This window comes from Trichomycterus rosablanca, chromosome 21 (assembly GCF_030014385.1).
Source record: "Trichomycterus rosablanca isolate fTriRos1 chromosome 21, fTriRos1.hap1, whole genome shotgun sequence".
NCBI classification, from domain to species: domain Eukaryota; kingdom Metazoa; phylum Chordata; class Actinopteri; order Siluriformes; family Trichomycteridae; genus Trichomycterus; species Trichomycterus rosablanca.
Window position 1 is genome coordinate 2,320,919 of NC_086008.1, and position 22,642 is coordinate 2,343,560.

The window sequence follows — 22,642 nt, forward strand, 5'->3', positions numbered from 1 at the left end:
TTTTAGTTAAACCTCCGCATCCTTGGGTCCTTCCTCCCACATCATAACAGCAAGGTGCGACCATTACTGGACCCAGCGGAGGACCCCGTCCTCTCCCAAAGATTTTTTTGGGGGGGCACTCCCCCAGTGGCTTTTAGCCACTGGTGGGGACGGGACCGCCGGCTGGAGACCTCAGGAGAGGTCTCCTTAAGAAGGGGGTACTGTTAGGCTCTGTGGCATCAGGGGAATGTACCATCTCTCCCTGATGCCACAGGCCTTACAGAGCAGAAACGAGCTGTGCCTTTAAGTACCTGGCCAGCTCGTTAGGGCGAAGTGGCTACACCTGTGCCTTCCCTTATTTAAGGGATAGGTGCAGAGCTGTAGCCGTCGCACCTTCTGCTCATAGTGGCCGATTCTTTTTTCTTTCTTTGAGTTTGTTTGACACTGCGGTGTCCTTTTATGTTTATTGTTTTTTTTTATCTTCAGGTTGTGCCGCCGCACTGTGCCGCCGCCGCCGTGCCGCTGCCGCCGGGCCACCGCTAGTGGGCGCCACCACGCCGCCGCCGCCGCCAAGCTGCCGCCATAGTGCCGCAGCTGTCGTGCCGCCGCCGCCGCCTGGTTGCCGCTCTCAGGTCGCCGTCGGGCCGCTGCCGCCGAGCCGTCGAGCCGCCGTGCCGCCGCCACCTAGAGACCCCATGACTGCGCCCAGAGGAACCTGACCCCCTCCCAGCTACCGCTGGTGACAGCGTCACGTTCCGCCCTCTGGAGCGCAGGAGCAAATGGCCACTTCCCAGCCACCCTGGCTGGTGACAGCGCCTTTGCTTTTAACTTTTGAAATCCGCAAGTAAATCACACCCGGTGGATGGCATGGCGCTGACCAGCATTAACTGCTGGTGAGCGCCGTGCCATTTATCTACCGGCGGTGTTATCCCCCCTTCTTCGGCCAACAGCGCGAGGTTTCCCACCTCGCGAACCCGGTCGCTTCGCCTCTTTAGTGCTGGGAGCGGTTTTGCTTTCAGCGTTGCTGTGGCAGCGTGCTTAAGCTCCCAGCCTGGAGGTGAGCGACCAGGGTTCGCGCCTCGCGCTTTCCCTTTTTCCCCTTTATGTTTTTTCCCTTGTTTCTTTCAGTCTGGCGTCACCGGCTGCCTTCGGGATTCCCCGAAGTGTTTTTTGTTACTGTTATTCCTTTTATTTTATGTATATTATGTTTATGATTTTGTAAATAAAACCTTTTTTAGTTAAACCTCCGCATCCTTGGGTCCTTCCTCCCACATCATAACAGTAGCTGTAATTGCTGCCAGAAGGGTTTCTACAAATGATTGAATAAAGGGTTTGAATACTCTTGGGCATATGACATTTCAGTTTTTGATGTTTAATACATTTTCAAAACAAAACAAAAATGTTTTTTTTATTGGAGTTAGATGGACTCATATTGTCCCAGCATTTGGGTCTTGCTCAGGGACTCAACAGTGGCAGCTTGAGAGTGGTGAGGCTTAAAGCAACAACCTCTTGAGCACTAGTACAGTATTTTAACTACTAAGCTACCACTGCCTCACAATGCCAATTATCAAGTGTGTAAAAGTCTAAGGGTCTGAATATTTTCTGAATAAATTAGTGACTCTGGCATTAAATTATTCATGTTCTGATAAAACACCTCAGATACAGATTAGAAGAAATCAAAAATGGTTTATTGTTTATGTACGTGACATTAACGCTTAGTTTCACATCCTTGTGTTTTTATTCATCATGTAATACGACAGCATCTCGTGTTCTGAGGTTTGTGGCTAGCTCACCCGTGTCTGGTGACTTGAAGGGATTTTCTGACATTTAAACATGATTTTCATGCTCGTTCCTTGTGCTTTGTAGTTCATACATTTAAAAATGAACACACGAGTTCTAGTGCGATAAAAAGATCGTCTTTAAGGTAAAAGGTTGCTCTTTACTCTCAATTGCTTGCATTGTATTGTCTCAGTTGTAAGTCACTTTGAATAAATGGCATTGACGTGAATGTTTACTTTTATAAATCGTTTTAGAGATATTAGCTACTGTTTGAGGAAATTTAAATGTCACTTCTAGGTCATTTTTCAGAAGAAGTGACAGTGACTTCATGTGTTCTGTTGACACAATGAACACTTTGTTCCACATGGTATTGTTCCTGTTTTTGCCTGTTTTCCAGGCCTGCAGGTAGACCTTGTGTAACTCAGATTTCCAAAACACCCTTCCTGTGCCTTGCAGAATTGGACTGTCTGCTTGCTGTGTTGCCTTTGTTATAAGTGAAAGTAAATCAGCATTAATGATTGTATTGATTGGGTTGGGGGAGGGTCATGGAGTTGCCATTTTGGTGTACTGGGGTAGAGTATTGCAGCATTCTGTGGAGCATTGGAGAACTGGGTTAAAGTGGGTTAGACTAAACCTGAGTGCACAATTGGTACTGATTAGAGCAAATTTGTTAAAAAATGTACTACAGTATTCTAGAAATCCAACAGTTTTGGAGCACTGGAGTTTGAGGTTGGAATAGTGGTGCTTTGGATTGGTGTATTGGGGTGCTAAAGATTGGATGTGAAATTGTAGTACTACATTGCTGGTTAGACTAATAGCATTGGCTGAAGTGTACGATTTTATGATATTTAACATTGAATTGGTGTTGGCTTGGTGTGTGGTAGGTGTACTTTGGGAAGGTACCAGCTTGAAGTATTTGGCAAGTTGTGTACAATTATGGCGACACCACCACCACGTTTGTCTGTTAGTGTGATGTTATTACTGTGGAATGTTGTGTTAGCTTGGTAGTGTTGGATGAAAGTATTGGGTTAGATTAATGGTTTAGAATATTGCTAGTGATGGTTGGGAGTATTGGGTTTGATTGATGGTTTAGAATATTGGTAGTATTGGTTGTGAGTATTGGGTTAGATTGATGGTTTAGAATATGGTAGTACTGGTTGGGAGTATTGGGTTTGATTGATGGTTTAGAATATTGGTAGTATTGGTTGTGAGTATTGGGTTTGATTGATGGTTTAGAATATTGCTAGTGATGGTTGGGAGTATTGGGTTTGATTGATGGTTTAGAATATTGGTAGTATTGGTTGTGAGTATTGGGTTAGATTGATGGTTTAGAATATGGTAGTACTGGTTGGGAGTATTGGGTTTGATTGATGGTTTAGAATATTGGTAGTATTGGGTTTGATTGATGGTTTAGAATATTGGTAGTATTGGTTGTGAGTATTGGGTTAGATTGATGGTTTAGAATATGGTAGTACTGGTTGGGAGTATTGGGTTTGATTGATGGTTTAGAATATTGGTAGTATTGGGTTAGATTGATGGTTTAGAATATGGTAGTACTGGTTGGGAGTATTGGGTTTGATTGATGGTTTAGAATATTGGTAGTATTGGGTTTGATTGATGGTTTAGAATATTGGTAGTATTGGGTTTGATTGATGGTTTAGAATATTGGTAGTATTGGTTGTGAGTATTGGGTTAGATTGATGGTTTAGAATATTGGTAGTATTGGGTTTGATTGACGGATTAGAATATTGGTAGTACTGGTTGGGAGTATTGGGTTAGATAGATGGTTTAGAATATCAGTAGTGTTGGTTGGGAGTATTGGTTGTACTGGTTTGCATTATTGGGTTAAACATTGGTTCAGGCTGTTAGTTATATTGGATTAAGTTGTGTGTGTGTTACTGGGTGAGTACTGGGTTAGATTATTGACTGTAGTTAGAATATTTGGTGGTGTTTGGAGACACTTTTCAGACAGATTATTGGGGTGGAGCAATTAGTTTAAATATTGAATGAAAGTGTTGGATTGCAGTGTTGGATTTGGGTATCATGTTAGACCACTCGATGCCAGTGTAAATGTACATATTTCATAAGCATTTCATAAGTGGTTGTAAGCAGACATTAGGGTTTGCATGTATGGGCTTGGATCTCACCACTGTATAGCTGTTAGCCATCATGTTTTCCACAAAAGAGTCCTGCCAGAATGACAGTAAACATCCACTAAAACGGAACAGTTGGTTAATGAGTAATAAATAATTATAGACGGTTGCAGTGGGGGTTTTGGTTTATCTGTAAATTTAATCTTTTGAAATGCTTATTATACATTTCTTCATTTTCTAACTTCTGCTGGGAATAGAACGCTGTAGCGGTTAGCTATAGGAAAGTGCTGTGTCACTGACGATGAGATTAAAGTGCGGGAGATCAAGTAGTCTGGCGGGTGAGCGAGCGTTTGTGTGTGTGTAAGGTTATGTAGATACCTTAGTGTTGTTGAACATGACACATCCGCCCATCCCACTCGTACCCGCTTCGGGGGTGTGGTGGAAGAAATGTGATGATGTAACTGTGATGTAACGATCGCTCTCTCTCTTTCCTCGCGCTGCTTTACTCTTCACCCACTTACCCGCCACCAGTGACTGAGCAGTTTTGCCTCTCCTCTCTGGCTTCCGCCCATGTTTGCGAGTGTGCGCGTGTGTTTGGGGTTGCCTTGTCTCCGTTGTACGAGTGCCAGTGTCGACTGAGCCGATCGGAGCATCAGGCCTGGAGAGCGAAAGAGCGAGACAGTACATAGTCCGAATCTGGAACGAAATGGAGAACCGTAGGAGAGCAATCAGTGCTTGTTTTGGAAAAACTAATGTAGCGAGAGGCTGTTCTGGTCCGGGCCAAGCGATCTACCAATGTCTGCGATCGCCGGTTGCTAACAAGCAAGTAAAGCAATCAAGTAAAGAAAAAAAAACAGAGAGTGAAAGTGAAAAAGGGATAAAAGAGATGAGCGTGAGGAGGAAACTCAGCCGAGCCGCCGTAGACAGGCAGTTAGCAGAGTGAAAGAGTGGAGAGGCGAAACGGAAATTTTTGATTCTGAACGCCAGGGAAGGATCTGGCCGAGCTCTGAGCAGCTACGCAGGCAAGATTACAAGGGCAGGATAGGCATGGATCCTTGTCATTCGTAGCAAAGTCTCGCTTGCTGTGTCTCTCCGGCTGCTCTTTTCGTTCTCAGCGCCTTCCTCTCGGTTCAATCCGTCTCATATTCTTGTACTCAGTGGATGAAAACGGCACCCATTCCATTTTGACTCTTTCTGCGATTGTTGCTGTTTATATCCATCAACCTCTCCGTTTTTCTCTTCGCTGCTTTTACCTCCATATCCTTTCCGCTCTACCTTATTACCTTATAGTTTCAATTTGGTCCACGGCTGGTGTCTAACTGTACTCCGTATCTGCCTCGCATCGGACCCCTTGAGTAAACATGCTTGCTTTTTATTTTCTGGGATTCGCTGATAATCTGAATACGCTCTACGCGATACGGACGCGTTCGCACCGACTCCTCTGCTTTCCTTCTGCTATGAGTCGACGAGACCGTTTCATCCTCTCAGCACAGTTCTCTTTATTATCAGACTACGAGACTAGTGGGGTACAAAAGTTGGTAGGTGGTTGATCAGATGAGCAGTAAGTCATGAGAGGGCATCGGACAGCCAAGTGCACTCTGAAGCGAACATGCAGTGGAAAGGAAATGAGAATAACAGTGCGTACATATTAAGGTGTTCCGTTCAACGTAGGGTAAGAATCTGGAGTGGTCGGTGCCACTCCGTTTCATTAGGCGTGATTCTGGATTATTTTTAGCAGACCACAGCTGGCTGAGCTTGGAGAGAACGTACATTAAACAGGAACAGCTGCAGCCTCCATTTTGAACAAGAAAAAATATGCTACCACACAGACTTTCGGACGAGCCAGCACGGCTCGTTCTGTCAGTTTTTCCTGCGTAAGAGGGAGAAAGGCATGAATTGGTGTCGAAATGGTGTTTCGCCCTCGTATCGCATGTGCATCTCTCTTCCTTTATTGCGGCTGCCGCCGGCGTTCATCTACCTGCTCGCTCGTTCACTGCTCTCTCCTCCATTCCATAGTACGTGCCCAGTGTGAGTCAGATAATGGCCTCTCTCGCACTGCGCTAGCTGAAAAGAGGAGGGGGGAGGAGGAAAGGGAGGGAGAGACAGAGCAAGCGAGGGAGAAAAGAGAGAGAGAGATGAAGACGGAGAGGAGGGGTCTGTGAGGACGGAGCAGACTGAGAACGAGAAAAAGGGACTATAGAGAAAAGGACGTGAGGAGCGCTGAGACAGAATGTGAGAGCGATAAAAGAGGGAATAGAGCTATTGCAGAACCGGCGGCTGGAGAAAGACCAGAGGAAGAAGAAGAGCGTGTGTTATGTGGGGGGAGGTGTGTGTTCATGCGTCGTCCGGGTGTGTGCGTGCATGCCTGCCTGTCTGCGCCTGTATATGCGTCCGTATGCCGCACTGACTGAGGCCGAGAGGGAACAAGAAAGGCTACGTCTGCCGCCGGCTGGGTTCTATGCACTTTTCCGTCCACTTCGGCAACCAGTGTCTTTGTAGCTGCGCTATCGGGACACACGCTAGCGCAACGTGAGTACGATCTCGCCTCCTTCCTTTAATCGTCTCCCTTGAAATTTGAATGGTCGGAACCGGACTCGAGGCTTTACAGTGTTTGTATTAGTGTGTGCGGATTTGTGTTCAGCTGTCTGCTCTCAGGCGACAACCCCCCCTCTTCCCTCCTCATTACTCCCCCTCTTAATGCCGGGCCGGTCTCCTTTCTGCTTTGTGCTGTCATCCTTTCTAGGCATCTGGTGTGTGTACGTGTGTGTGTGCTTGTATATATGTGTGTGTGTGTGTGTGTGGTTTGTAGGGTTTGGGTGCAGCGATTTGGCTCCAAGCTGGAACTGGAGCTTGTGTTGTGAACATTTTTATTTAAAGGGCTCTCAGTCACATATACAAACACGTGTGTGGGATAAACTAGTCGAGCCACTCGTTCTGGTTGGGCGTGTTTATGTTTTGGTTGGGTTACATTGTGTCAAGCTACTAGAGCGAAGTACTATTACTGGCTCTTGGCAGTTTTTGATAAAAGCGTACGCGAGTGTGTAGAAATGCTTATGTATGAGAATACGAACTGGCATGTGTTGTGTGTGTGTTCAGTATCAGCGTGAAATTGCTAAGTTTAGTGTTTAGCGCCGCTAAAAAGAGAAGATTCCCTCTCAAGACTATCACGCTGTGGCTGTTTCGAAAGCACTACTGACTCGTGACCATTAAGTTTCAGACCATGAACCACAATTTTGGTTTGTCAAGCACTTTTGAAACTAGCAGACAGACACGGCGGCATTTCGCCGGTCGTGCACCCCTATGGAAGACCAGGTAGACACTATTGACATAGGGGCGGTCTGAAGAACAAACCCGCATATTTAATTAGCTTGTGTGTGTTCTCCTATTGATTGTTTTCTGCAGGAAAGCTAATTAATTGAAGTGGACTAATAGTATATCGTAAACAAGAAACTATAAACACGTTAACGGAAACAAACTAAACTGGGAAAGGCACCAATCTGAAAGTATTTACCCCCATTTATCCATTGAGGAAGGTGGGGAAAATTATGAAATTCATTATGAACAAAAGTATTGAGACATCCCTGCTAACAGGTGTAATAAATCAATTATGTAATAAGGAAGTTGTATTCTTCCAACTTTGCAAGAACCTTATAAAAGAATGTATTTTGAGAGTGGCTGATTTCCAGAGCTCTAATGTTTTGATTTCTTTTGCATCTTTTGTAGATTGTTTCAGGGGTGGACATAGTGGATGGCCCCAGAGGAAGTGGCCAGATGGAAATTGACCATGGCCGCCTGGAGAAAGGCGTGTTGAATGGGCCTAGTCGACATGGAGAAAACAGAGAGGAGACCAATGGCCTTGAAAGTGGAGCCCTGGCCAAACATCACCCAAAGTACCACCACCAGAAACAGGAATGGGGGCCTGAGAATCATAGAGGGGCCTCCAACCATCAACAGCAGGATGCAGGTTGGAGCGACCAAACCACAAGTAGCTTGGTAAACAATGTAGACATGGAGGACGCTAAAAACCTGATGGACTTCTCAGTCAGTGCCAGCTCCCTTCCCCCTTGCAGTGTCCCTCAGCCTCCTCAAATTCCTACTGCGCAGCTTTATGAAAAGTTCAACCAGGAAATGTCCGGTCGAGAGGATGGCGACAAACAGAAAAGTTGGAGCGGCGATGTTCAGCACTGTGCTCCAGAGGATCTAAACATGCTTCAGATGGCACTAAGTCAAGCACGTCATGGCCACAAGCCACCAAGCTGTGACTGTGATGGACCTGATTGTCCTGACTATCTGGAGTGGCTTCAGAAGAAGATTAAAAATGCAACCAATAGTCATGACAAGGGTCCCTGCAAGATGTCAGGTGCTTCTCAGACAGAGCAACAGCACTATAAGAATCAGATGCAACCACCAACTAGTGGCACTAACACCTCTTCTGGATCAGAACCACAGGCACCGAACCATCTCACGCAACCTCCAATCCAAAGACCTTATGGCCCCCTACCACCTATTCCTTGTTCTCCCAGTGTGCTATCAATTGCTAAGGAGAGAAATGTCAGCCTAAATACAGCTATTGCAATTGAGGCACTGACCCAGCTATCGGGCACTGGTGGGGCTGTAGTCCACCATGCTTCCTCTCATTCCCACTCCCAACATCAAGAGTCATCATCTGGACCACAGTCATCATCATCTGCATCCCCTATGCCCCAGTGTATCCCTCCTGAGCATTTCCTTCAGCAAAACCCTGGCTCATGGGAGCAGCAAAGGCCTCAGTCACAAGGTTCTACTCAGCACTCCTCACAATACAGATCCTCAAACTCCCCCTTTCCTAGCTCACACCCATCCACTCCTAATCCAGTTCCTCATCAGTGGCAGCAGAACACTGGGGCAACAGGTGAAAAAAGCTCTCATAGAAACTCCTGGGTGACAAATACTGAAGCTCAGGCTAGTTTTCTGCCCCTGTCCCATGGCAGCAATGACCCAATGTCTGAGTTGAAGCAGCTCCTAGGAGATAGCAGTGGAAATTACCCCAGTACTGGCTTCAAATTACCTGTTCCGAGTCAAAAATTAAAGGACAGTCATCCAGTAATGCCTCATGTTAAACAAGAGGTAGACAACGGGGACTATCCCAGTGAAGTGGTTACAGCAATGAGCCAGTACGCAATGATCAATGGTCAGCAGCAGTTTCAAGGCCAGCAGCTTTCTCAATCCATTAGGCATTCAACTCAGGCGGCACTGCAACAGCACCTTCATTATAAACGTAACCTTTTTTCTAGTCCCCAACCTTTTAGCCCACGGACTCCCACAGCATGCCAGACTCTACGCAAGTGGTGGCCACAGACCACAGCAGAAAATGCTCTAGGAATCAAGCAAGAACCCAAGGAACCAAAGAAGAAAAAGACTCCACAAAGTTCTCCTCTTCTCAAGCAGCAAATGGGAGGACTGTTTGGTTCCTTGGACCCACCTCTCCCCAAGCCTAAACAGATTGTCATTAAAAAAATAAAACAGAAGGCCTCTCAACCTCTCTTCCTCCCACAAAATCAGATCTCAGTACAGAAACAAAGCACGCCAGCAAGTATATCATCCCCATCACATCAGGCACCATCACTACCAGGCATGGGGGCTGGTATTTCCTCCTGTCTACCCCCATATAACTTCTCTCAGGTGGCTGCAAGCCAAGCAGCTCCAGCCAAAACTCAGGAATCCATTTTTAACAGCAGTAGTACCCCAGTCTCTGGAAACACCTCCCAAGCCTCCACCTCTGTATCCATCCCTGTATCCCCTGCCCAGGATGGAATGACAAGGTCAGGCCTGTCTACAGTAGGTGAGGATACTCCGGCCACAACTTCCACAACTCAGACCACAGAATCTCAGCCCACACCACCCGTTTGTGGCCTCGGTTCCCTGGATCCAAAATTTGAGGAGCTGATTCGCCAGTTTGAGGAAGAATTTGGAGACACTTTGCCCTCTGCCACAGGCCCAGAGGGTTTAAAGCAGGGCCCTGTTCCACCTGCGGTTACTGACTGCGACCTAAATTTGAACTCAGGACAAACCAGAACCCAGTCACCTGCAGAACAGCTCAACAATCCTCTTGATCCACAAAGCCAGCCAGAACCCAGTCTGCAGCAGACTGAAGGAGAGAATGAAGAAAAAGGGATGTCCTCCAATCAGCTTCCTGCCACCAAACAAGAACCTGAGGAGTTTCCTGTGGATGTTAAGCCCTCAGAACAACACTTATTCCAAGCACAGCAGCGACTTGTGGACCCCCTTTCCATGATTAGCACTCCTCCAAACAAACGTATGAAGATCGAGTCATCTGGTGGTGTAACAGTGCTGTCCACCAGTGGCTGTTTCTCTACAACAGGAGATGATTTGGATACACCCACAAAAGATGGATTTCCGTCCACCCCCTCATTACAAGGTTTTCTGGAGTCTCCATTGCAATACCTGGATACCCCAACAAAAAGCATACTAGATACTCCTGTAAAGGATTCTCCAGCAGAATTCCCTCTCTGTGACTGCGTTGGTGAGTATTCTGCAGCTGATGTTTCTAGTTGTTTCTTTTCTGTTGGTGTAATTGCTAAACAACCACTGACTGTAACAACACCCCCACATATATATCTATAGATAAGAATAAATTAAAAACAAGATATAATTTCGTACACAAAAAGATCAAACCCTATGTAAAGCTAATTTGATAAAATTGTTTGAAACAACAACCACGAACATAAGCTTATTGTAAAGGTGCAAACTCTTGGCCATTAGAAATCACTAGAGTAAGACTCTTCTTCGCCATCCTATATCATTTCTGCTTCGGCACGTTTGCCCAGGCAGTACTGGTCCATGTCTGAGAATGCATGTCCCTCCGGAGTCCCTCTCTCATTTTTCAGTGGTCTGACCGCAGTGCCTCCCTTTGGGTGAAGCAGCAAGAACAATAGCCTTTACAAAAGCGGTGCATTGTGTCGCGTTGGGCCAGGGGCGGCCAGACAGCCCAAAGCTGCACAAACCATTTATTCTCTGTTTCACAGTCAAAGCAGCGAGCACAGGGCCTGGCTGGGTCTGCGTGGGGGCTGCGGACATGTTAAAGAGACCGTGGTTGTATATCATGTGATGCTGTGTGTACAGTAGTTAGGCATTAAAAGCAGGGAGGACAGGATGGGAGCAAGAAGGCTGTAACCTCTTTACACTCCTTGTTGCTTTAATTTGCTCCCTTCTCCACTAGTCACACAATGGAAGAAATCTTTATCAGACCTGTCCCTAATATTTTGCTTTCCATTATTTGAATATGTGTGCTTTGCTGCAGGAGGCCAGGTGTAGATAAATGCTTGTTTGGTTTTTATTGTTACCAGGAGCGAAGGTCACCCAGCAACGAGTCTCCGTAGTAAAACCTTTACACACATTCCACTGTCAACAGCACAGAATAAACACAGTGTAATCTGATACAGGATGCGCGAACAGGCGACTATCCTTAGCTGTTAAATAAAAACGTTCTCTTTAGTTTCATGTTGAGCTTTTTCAGTATTTCATACTCCACTCAGAGAGCGACTACGAGAGCTACTACTACAAAAAAAATGCTGAGCTAGCAGCTTGGTCATGCCTCACGTTTTTTTTTTCTCGTTCACTATCCTGTATCACTTGCTTAGCCGGCCGGGCCTCTATCCTACTAGCATTCAAAGTGGAATGTCACCTTAAATCCCTTCGGCTCCAGACAAGTGCACCCACATATATACTCACACTTACAAGCTTGCTTGTCTTAAGTGCTCCCGACTCCATACCAAACACTGCACTATCTTTTTTGATCAATGTTGTTTAAAAGCAATAGAAGCACCAATGGACAGAGGATCATCTTTGTTGCAGTTGTCCAAATTTAAATGTAAGGTATGATTCTCCTCCCTGTGGATGCTGTGGCCTTTCCCAAACAACAGTCTCACATTTCATTTATTTTCTATAATTAATTTTATACACCTGCTAGCAATGGGTGTAGCTGGATAGTTAGGAGGGTGTCTTTATATAATGACTTCTATAGTCACGAGTCAAGCAACCACCATAGTTAATGAAACTCTTGTCCGGTCAATGCTGCAATCAAATTGGCCAAAACTGAGGAACCCAAGAGGAACAGTTGCTTCCTGAAAATGATAGCCTGTAAATCATGTAGATGACAGAACACATGTGCAAGAAGACCCTACCATTTTTAAATGACTGTAATCTCTTTTAAATGATCTCTTTCCTTTTTCCTCAGAGCAAATCCTAGAAAAAGATGAAGGCCCATATTACAACCATTTGGGATCAGGCCCCACTGTGTCTTCAATAAGAGAGCTGATGGAGAACAGGTGAGAATATCCACTCCATCAATAGTAACACTGATGTGCCCTTCCTTTTTTTTCTTAATCAGTGGGGGAACAAGATATTGGGGATCCAGCTGGCTCAACAGATCATGCAATAACATACTGAGCAGTGGTGTCTCAACAGCTCATGCTACCTTTAGGATTTATTGGTTTTCATTAAAGCTTGGAAAGCAGCAGTGCAAATTACATATAAAGAACTTCGAAAGGTTGTGGGTTTGAATTATGGCTCTGCTAAGCAGCTACCGTTGGGCAAGGCCCTTCAGCAAGAGCTACCCTCTCGGCTCCAGAGGTGTCAGACAATGGCTTTACAATACAGCAACTTTTCCAAGGTTATGCAGCAGTCCATCACCACTGCTGAGGCATGGGTTCAAATCTCAGCCCTGTTCAGGGTATTCCTGTCCTGTGCCCAGTCTTTGACCCACCACAACCCTGATTAGGATAAAGAAGTTGATGAAAATTAAATGGAAAAATAACGTTACAGTTTCATTTAGCTCAATCGCTCATTATTATTACAGACGTCCTCTGAATAATGATTAAAACAAGGACATGATAAACTGCTTCTGAACCTTTAAACCGGCAAACTGTTCCTGGCTCCGTGTTATTTGTGTCTGGGCGTTACGCGAGAGCCGTAGCTAGACAATCCTGGCACCAGACTCTCGCACAGCTGTGGTTAAAAATGTCTCCTCCATTGCTGTTTGCTTCGCTCCATTTCTCATCCCCCTCTCTCCCTCCCTCTTAACTCCCCTCCTCCCTTCTGCTTCCACTGCTTCTCTGTGATCCAATCCCTAGGGAATCCCTGACCCATAATGCAATAGGAGTAAAGAGGAAATGATCACCATCAGCAGATCTGCATGGATGAAAGAGTGAGAGCGAGAGAGAGGAAAGCTAAGTAGAGGTAGACTAGAAGAGAGAGCTGCTAATGGAAAAATATCAAGAAAGTAAGAGAGAGCAGGAAAACATAATTAGTCCTTTTTTCTCTTTGTTTTATTTGAAGCCAGAATCATCATGTATAGGTTTATGGACTCCAGGATAAAAGGTTCAGGGTTTAAGGGGACTCGTTTAAGTGGCCCAACAGGCCATCACTTTAAGTGTAAAAATAATACAATGTAGGAGGTGCACAGGATGGGATTTTGGCTTTTGTGGTCGCAAGGTGAACCACAATTGCATTTCCGTGCATCCATAGTGTCTTGAGATTAAGGCAAAACATTTTTGATAAACCTTCTAGTTAGAATGAGAAATGATCAACCATTGTCTTGTGCACTTGGTGGCACAGTGGTGAAACACGCTTGCTTACTATTGTTGGGATGCAGGGTTTGACTTCCCAGCCATCTAAAGGGGGATGATGAGGTCCCATGATAGACTGGCGTCCAGTCTGAGGTGTGTTACTATATTGCGCCCAGTGATTCCGAGGAAGCCGGACCCATCGCAATCCTGACCAGGATTAAGTATGAAATGAACATGAAAGGTCTCAATATTCTGAAACAAAATATTCATAAAGCAAAAAAGTGGTCACCTGAACATCCTGTTCCAAAACTGTTGGCATCAGTATGCAGCTGCCCTACACCAACATTTTGGGGAGTGCAGGAATTTGTGCCCATTCAGTCAAAAGAGCATTCATGAGGTTAGACTGTAATGTTTGACAGGAAGGCCAGGCTGAAATGGAGTTGAGGTCAGGTATCTGTGCAGGCCGCAGTCTCCCTTAAACTGCTGCCACAAAGGCATATGTTTAATATTATAGATTTTATATACCTGATGGGGGTTGACTCCCCTGAACTCCATATACTTTTATTCATATAGTGGCCCTGTACCAGTTTTCTTAGGATCAGGCTAAGCAGTTACTGATGCTGAAAGAAGGAACGATTTTTTATGTTCTTGTCTGTGTGCATTTTGACACTTGAAAAGCAAAATTTTGATTTCCTAAAATCAAATGGGTTCTGAATGAAAACAGCAGCTTTTTAAATTCGGCTCGATTATTTGTCCAATAGCAGACCGTATTTGCAGTCCAGTCATAGCCTGGTGGTTGAACTATCAGTGACAATTAAAAAACGCTCCTAACTTGCAGATGCAGCACCTCACAAGGATTGGACTACACTGCAAATACAGCATATACGCCAACACTTAATTTGTTCGGGCACCTTCCCGATGCGGCCACTTGTTTTGCTTGAGCGGGAGTAAGAATTGTTCTTATTGTGGCTGGATTTCTATAGTCACCATAGTGAGCTGAGTCATGCCAGCCCACAGGACAAAGGGCTCAGTGGATAAGGGCTTAAAGTGGGGGGATGCATCCGATCCATTCGTTTGGGCTTTCGGGAGTGATGCACGGATTCAAACTTTGTGAGCCTAAGCTGGATCCTGACGTAACCTCTGACCCTGCCAGGGCCACCCTGTGGAGACTGATGCTTCTCCGCTGGTGTGTGTGAGTGTAGATGAATGTGCAGTGGTTTGGTGGAGGGGAGGTTTAACCCTCATTGTATGCCATCACAATGGTCTAACCAACAGTAGGGACAATAATAGAGGGAGTGGGTTTCTTAAATGACTGTATGTATCCTTAGTGGCACGTGTTCATGGTGCTAAACAATTCTTTGTTTTTTTTATGGGGATTTTCTACCCTTTTTCTCTCAATCTAGTTATTTCCAAGTCTCCATTGTAACTCTGCTGCTAACGTTGGGTTCCCACACAAAGTCGTACAACCCTACACTCGTACAGGCATCCAGACCAGTCCTGGGTATCACGTACCATAGCGGTGGCAGGAAGAGACGAAAAATTGTGTTAGTGTGGCAGCTTTTCATTTTCTGCAACTATATAAATGACATACATATTTATCTGTCCAAAAAAACAAGACAAAGATTTTGATGTGTCAAAATATACATGCAGCAACTAACTTTTAACTTTATGGCACAGCCTCCTGAATTCTGATTAGTAATTATGATTGACTGGAGCTGGCGACATCTCTGTGCACATATAAATAAAGATAGTACACTGAAAAGAAGTCTTTTGCAAAAGTCAGGATGAAAAACCCAGTCTGTTCATCCAAACTGTACATTGTCCTCATATCTCTAGAAGAATCCAACTGGTCCTCTCAGATCTACATGTGCGATTAGAGGGAAATGGTTAACATGTCAGTTAATCACATGCTTTATCCAGGTCAGGGTCATGTTGGGAAACACTGGGCGCAAGACAGGAATACCCTGAACAGAGCGCCAGTCCATCGCCAGGTTCCAATATTTGGATTCCATAATCCAATCCCACGATTCCACCTATTGATCTGTTGATGTCGTCTTCCAGACCTGAACTGAATAATTTCAATCTAACAAAACCTTGTTGTGTTCGTCTCATTTTAGGTTTGGAGAGAAGGGCGAGGCGGTCCGTATAGAGAAGGTGGTGTACACTGGGAGGGAAGGCAAGAGCGCCCAGGGATGTCCTATTGCGAAATGGGTGAGTCTCAAACACCCCACAAAAGAGTACAATCACCAACACATCAAATATTCCAAAGTTTGTCTGAAATCACCACAACAGGATGGAGGTTAACTTATAACTAGATGTTACACTCTTGACTTGGCGTTGAACTCAGCGCTGTCTCTGAGAAAAATGCAGACAATTTATGTACACTATATGGCCAAAAGTATTTGGACACCTGACCATGAGCTTCTTGGAAATCCCATTGGAATATCCCAAACAAATGATTAAAACCTCTATGTGATCTCTTCAGCTAGAACAACAGCCACTCTTCTCAGTAAGCTTCTCACACGTCTTTGAAGTATGACTTTAGGAATTTGTGCCCATCCAGTCAAAAGACGATTGCATTTGTATGGCTGGGCACTGATGTTGATGTTCCAATTCATTCCAAAGCTGTGCATGCTACTGGAGTTTCTTTAAACCAAGCTTTTCTTTATGTCTTTATAGAACTTCCTTCGTGCACAGGCACATAGTCATGCTGGAACAGGAAAGGGCCTTCCCTCAACTGTTGCTGCAAAGTCAAAATATTTTGAAGGGGTGTCCCAATACATATTCAATAGTATATAGAGTATACAATACTGTCTAACTTTGTCTCATTTTGTGCTTCACTATCCTCCCCATGCAGGTGATTCGTCGCAGCAGCGAGAAAGAAAAGTTGCTGTGTCTGGTGCGGCATCGGGCCGGGCACCACTGTGCCAATGCTGTCATTATTGTTGTGATCCTGGCCTGGGAGGGCATCCCAAAGGCACTGGGTGATAAACTTTATCGAGAGCTGTCCGATACCCTCACGCAACACGGCAACCCAACCAGCCGCCGATGTGGCCTCAACGATGAGTGAGTACAAAATAATGTGTTTTTTGGCCTCTGTATGTCTGCAACATTCATTTATTCATTCAGTCATTGTCTGAAGTGACAGCACTACCCACTGCGCCACCATGCCACCCATACGTCTGGAACAGCTGCAGTAATTTTAACGTTATGATTTTTTCCAGTCGAACATGTGCATGCCAGGGGAAGAATCCAGAAAGGAGTGGCGCTTCCTTCTCTTTCGGCTGTTCTTGGAGCATGTACTTCAACGGGTGTAAATATGCCCGAAGCAAAATACCTCGGAAGTTCAGACTGCAGGGAGAACACCCCAAAGAGGTCAGTGACAGCGGTGGTGATATGATTTTAATCTTTTCTCTTAGCTGAAGGATGTATAAGGTGTAGAAATACTATTTTTTTTAACAAACTCTCTTGCTAGTAACCTGATGATGGATCCTAAACTGATGACAGCAGTTTTTGGTGCTGAACAGCATAGATAGTGAGCAACCAAAAGCTAACAGGCACATTTCCCTGGTGAAGAGCAAGTTAGCTATATGAAACAGCAATGTGAGCTGTATGTTGCATTACCTTTAGCTTATATTTTAGTAAATGCAATGGGAGCAACATGCTGGACTGCCATTTCTATAGAAACTTGTCCGAATTTCATATCAGAATAACCACAGGCTTGCTACTCTCATTATCAAACATACAGCTGTATTTAAAGATTTTGGGAATGCATAATTATTTTATACATGAGGAAAATACAAAAATAGTAACTGTGCCACATTTGAAAGTTTACACACCCTTCCAGCTCCAAAGCAAAGGAGCTGCAGGAAGGTGAGAGAAGACACATCAATACCCCTACATCAATTAGGACACAAAATAAGAAAGCCAATATGAAATGTACTTTGGGGAATTGCTTAAAATGTAAATAAAGTGTTATTTGACTGATGAACAATATTGAAGCATTGATTGGTGTTCTTCTCTCTACAGGAGGAGCTTATCAGGGATAACTTCCAGAACCTGGCCACCCAGGTAGCACCTGTATATAAGCGACTGGCCCCTCAGGCGTATCAAAACCAGGTAAGAATTGCTTAGATAAATCTCAGTGATAAGGCAATGGACTAGTAAACAGAAGGTTACTGGTTTAAGTTGCCACTGTTGCGCCTCTGAAGGTTTTAATTCCTCTGAAGACTGCAGTTTTGGTCAAACTTGTTACTCTAACTTATGACAGAACATCCAGGGTGTCTGCAGGTATCCTCGAATTAAATATGAAATCTACTTACATGTGGACTGTATAGAATCCAAGCAACTAAAGGTTAAGCATCTTGCTCAAGGCCCCAACAGTGGCAACTTGGTAGTGGTGGGGCTTAAATTAGTGACCTCCTGCTACCATTGCCCAATTTAGAACCAAAGAGCCAGAGCAGGAGCTTCCACCAGATTCCACCAATTAGTAAGTTGAAGCCCCATGATTTGGGGGGTATTTCATCCTCATGCCCAGTGTTTTTGGGGAAACCAGAGTGAAAAGAATTGACAAATTTGGTTAGGTTCTTTAAAACCTTAATACAAATGAAAAAGGCAACAGTGGCATCTTTTAGCGATCTGTGGGCACCCTGGCAGTTCTACGATCCAGAATTAAGAAGCCACTTAAATTATATGACTGTGTAGATGGAGGTGAGCTAGATGAAGGACCTCAACCCCAAACCCAGATGTTGGCATTTTTGTAGGTGATTCTGCAAGAAAACTTTTCTTTAGTAAGAAAACGAGCAGAGAGACGAATTTTGTGAAGTAACTGACGAGTTTAAGAATGAAAAACATGTAAAGGTCTTAATGAATAGAGAGGCTCACCTGTGTTCTAATTTGTCTCCTCAGTGCGTCAACGAGAATGTGGCGTCGGACTGCCGGCTGGGGCTGAAAGAGGGACGTCCCTTTTCAGGCATCACTGCATGCATGGACTTCTGTGCCCACGCTCACAAAGACCAGCATAACCTTCACAACGGCTGCACTGTGGTACGATGTGTGCATGTGTGTGTGCATGTGTCAAGTCTCAGCAAACACAGCAAAGGTCAAAGGATTACATACAACCTGCAGAGAAACAAGCACGTCATGCTAGTCTTGTTCAAAACAGGTCTGCAATGGATTTAAAGCTACTTGATCTTAGGAGATACTGTCCACAGTCCAGCAAGCATCGCCTGCTCCTGCTTTTCCATGTCATGAGCACCAAACTTCACAGGACTGTTTTAGAGAAGGAGCTTCTTTTTATCACAGCACCCTTAAGCTGCGTTCACATTGGCAGGGATTTTTCACCTCGTCGCCCAAATCACTGTGGGTGTTTATGATCTTAACCTTTGGTTGACATGGTTTCACTCACAACAAGCAAATGCCATTCTACAAAGCACATAAAAAAACAACAATTTTACCACAAGTTAGACGTGTTCCATGGAGGGCATGAAGATCATTGCCGTCTATTTGAGGTGAAAGTACCGCCCCCGCTCTGTCTCGGGGCATAAATATTGGCAAAGATACATCGTAAATGACAGGGAAGTTTCTCTTCCATCTCTAGTAGGAACAATCTATTTGTTATCTATAAGCTACCGTTTCACGTTGGCGGACCTAAAGTGTGTACCGCTCTGCTCGGTGCTCTATTCCTAACGATAATCACCACATCACCTGGCTCCTAATTTGCATAAGGTTAAACTTTGCTCGCTAATGTTTAAGCTGCCTCTTGTCGCATCACGTAGCTGCCAGTATGAAGTCACCATTGCAATGCAAGCTCACTTGACTGTGTGCAGTACCACACGTTTCAGCAGCTTAAAATTCATGCCATGACATACGTGTTCGTTACAGCTTTGCAACTATCCTGTAAGTTGATTTGTGTGTGTGTGTGGGGAAGTTAACCCACCAATAACTCTACAAAGAGCTGATGTTTATGGGTGATTGTATCTTCGTTTCAGGTTTGCACTCTTACAAAAGAGGACAATCGGAAGGTGGGGATGATCCCCGATGACGAACAGCTCCATGTGCTTCCGCTTTATAAAGTCTCCCTGACGGACGAGTTCGGCAGCGAGGAGAACCAGCGCCTCAAGATGCAGACGGGAGCCATCCAGGTGCTCAACAAGTTCCCCAGAGAGGTGCGCAAACTCCCCGAGCCCGCCAAGTCGTGCCGCCAACGGCGACTGGAGGCCAAGAAAGCTGCGTCCGAGAAAAAGAACAGGAAACAGCAGGTGGCAGAGACGCCGGAGAAGACGATCAAGAAGGAGATGTCCTTGCAACCACAGCAAGGCAATAAAGGTCAGGAGCTGTTGCATACACAAACTCACCAAAGACTAAAAGTATTTGGACACCTGGCCATTAGCTTGTCGGACATCCCGTTTGTATGGCTGGGCATTGATGTTGGTCAATAAAGCCTCAGTTGATGTTCAAGTTCATTCCAAAGCAGTTGAGTGAGCCTAAGGTCAGAGTTCTGTCCAGGAGCTTTTCTTCAAGTCTGCTGATACTGGAAAAAGCCTTTTCTAAACTGTTGCTGCAAAGTTGAAAGCATATAATTTCCCTTATATAATTGATTTATTACACCTGTGGCTGAAACACATGAATTCACTAATCAGAAGGGGTGTCCAAATACTTTTGTCCATATGCTTACAACAACTTGTGACTTGTAAGGGTTTCTGGTGCCACAATAGTCTCATTTTTTTATAACCTCATGATGTTACTGTTCTCTTATTACTCTTTTTTACTTCTGTCCTCCCTTAGCAATCCCGAAACAAGAGGTAAAGCCCACCATCAAAAAAGAAGTTCTAGACCGATATCATTCCATCAATGGAGCAGCAGATGGCTACCCAGTCCATGGGAATGGCAAAATGTGTCCCAGTCCCTACAACATGAATGGTGCCTACTCTTCTTACCCCAGTCCCTATGCAAAAGGTGGCATGCCTTCTAACAGCCAGTCTTCTGCACAGAGCCCCATTAATGGCTTCCATCCTAACCTTCAAGGAATGGCCTACAATTACTACAATTATCCCCCTAATGCACTTTTGCCCCCAGAGGTTTTGGGCTACGAGGGTCGTAACGGAACTTGGCCCAGGGCTGCTGGAGCAGAACAAAAACCAGATGTCCAGAGTATTCAGGCCAGGCTAGTGCGGGCGTACCCAAACCACTCTGAGCAACAGCACCAGCAAGGGATTAACACTGGCTACCTGCCCTCCCAGTCCTCTAATCTGTCTAACCGTGCGCCGTCTGCACCCCCGGATCAGCTGCACCGTGGCACACCAGTCATCAAGCAGGAGCCCATGGATGTACCTCTACATGACACAAGAACAGATGGGCAAGCCAGGAGTTGCCCCGTTACCCCAAGCGTCACCCCTCAACCAGACGTCTGGCCTGGATGCAAGCCCAACGGGATTTTAGCGTCCAAAGGTTGGGATGGAAATCTCCAACAGAGTCAAGCTCATTCCATTTTTACTCCAGAAAAGCAGCACCAGCGACACCAAAACCAACTGCAGCAATCTCAATTCACCCAACAGCAGCAGCAATGGCGCTCCTACCCAGGTACTCCAGTGGCCTCTCCAGCTTTGAAGACTGGCCCACCTCCTTCACCTTCTCCTCACCCAGCTACTCCACAACACTGGAGCAGTCCTGCTCCCAGTCCACAGCCCAAGGCCTGGGGTCACCACGGAACCCCTGTTGGTGCTTTTCCAGATAAAATGACGTCTGAGGCTATAGAAAACAGAGGTTCCACTCCCCAGGGCCTCCAGGAGAAGGCCTGGAGGTCCGGTGGTGCCTGTGCAGCAGGAAGAAATCCGTCCCCAGCTCCAGAAGGTCGTCTGTTTCCAGATGCGCTCCAAAAGGTAAACGGACAGGCATGCTGGGAGAGCGAGGCGGAAAGTGAGAGAGACCCCGAAGAGGATGAGGTGTGGTCGGACAGTGAGCACAACTTCCTGGATCCCAACATCGGAGGAGTGGCAGTGGCCCCCGGACATTGCTCAGTCCTGATCGAATGCGCCCGGCGAGAACTTCACGCGACCACACCCTTGAAGAAACCAGACCGGAGCCACCCGACACGCATCTCCTTGGTCTTCTACCAGCATAAAAATCTAAATCAGCCCTGCCATGGTCTTGCACTCTGGGAGGCCAAGATGAAGCTTTTGGCTGAGAGGGCGAGGCAGCGGCAACAGGAGGCAGCTCTTCTGGGCCTCTCGCAGGAAGACATGAAGGCATACACCAAGAAGCGCAAGTGGGCCGACGGAGCGGCCGGTCCCATCTCGGCGCCCACCAAGGACAAGCGGGAAGGGGTGGTGACACGGATGACCATGACACAACACACCAACTCCATGGTCACCGCCGCACCCTATGCCTTCACTCAGCTCACAGGTCCCTACAGTCGCTTTATGTAAGCTCTTACAGGATGGTAAAAATATGGAAGAAATGTATCACCGTGCATCCCAGCCTTCTAAAATCCATCCATGCAGAAGGACACATTTTTATTATTTTACCTCAAATTTTGGTGGCAGTTTGGGAGTCCCCCAGACTGAGATGCTGCCTATGGTGCTCTTCTTCTCTTCGACATGGAAGGGACTTCAAAGTTTACCCTCCCTAAGTGAATTCAACGATTCTAATTATTTCTATTATCAATATAATTATGATTGCTATTGTTACTGTCAATGTTATTACAGGTATTGTTATTATATTATGAAGATGACTATTTTTTAATGTTAATTGTATGCTTTTTCCTCAACGTGTTTTTTTTTTTCTCTTTTCATAATTTTATAAGTTCCTTTTTTTTTTCTCCCTCTCTGAATGAGGGGGTTTTGCTTGGCTCCAATTTGCTTGTTCGATATGAATGTAACAACAAGCTTTTAATCATTATGTTTCGGTGAACCTTTCGTTTCTTTGCCTGCCCTGTCAAGCTCTCCACAGTATCGCACATTGTCATCGCATCGGGCCGGGCTGGGCGACCTACGCATGGCACTCAGAAGTTCAGAAGAGGGCTAGATCCAAAGGGAGCCTTTCTGTTTGGCGCTACTCTTGCGTATACTGTAACAGTCCAATGGTGCTTCTTACGTCCTGCCTGTCAAGACGCCGGACAGAGGTGCTTTCAAACCGCAGAGTCCGGTCCGGTCCGATCCGGCGACTCGCCGCCCTTGATTAGACATCCACTCCATCAAGCAGTCGGTGCTGACTTATTTTCCTTTC

At 45.5% G+C, this 22,642-nt stretch overlaps 1 protein-coding gene across 3 annotated transcripts in view; it reads left to right on the plus strand.

The window, feature by feature from the left end:
* tet3 (tet methylcytosine dioxygenase 3) overlaps window positions 1-22,037 on the plus strand; it is a 46,206-nt gene extending 24,169 nt beyond the window's left edge. For 2 of the 3 annotated variants that reach the window (XM_063018221.1, XM_063018219.1), the window contains exons 3-11: window positions 7,575-10,374; window positions 12,088-12,178; window positions 15,535-15,628; window positions 16,275-16,483; window positions 16,642-16,792; window positions 17,447-17,536; window positions 18,326-18,463; window positions 19,408-19,744; window positions 20,204-22,037. In XM_063018221.1, the coding sequence (XP_062874291.1) occupies window positions 7,575-10,374; window positions 12,088-12,178; window positions 15,535-15,628; window positions 16,275-16,483; window positions 16,642-16,792; window positions 17,447-17,536; window positions 18,326-18,463; window positions 19,408-19,744; window positions 20,204-21,843 (5,550 nt within the window). In that variant the 3' untranslated portion in view covers window positions 21,844-22,037. Of the gene's footprint in view, window positions 1-6,005; window positions 6,381-7,574; window positions 10,375-12,087; window positions 12,179-15,534; window positions 15,629-16,274; window positions 16,484-16,641; window positions 16,793-17,446; window positions 17,537-18,325; window positions 18,464-19,407; window positions 19,745-20,203 lie in introns of those variants that run through there. The other variant, XM_063018220.1, reaches the window with a different exon arrangement.
* Window positions 22,038-22,642: the final 605 nt, after the last annotated feature.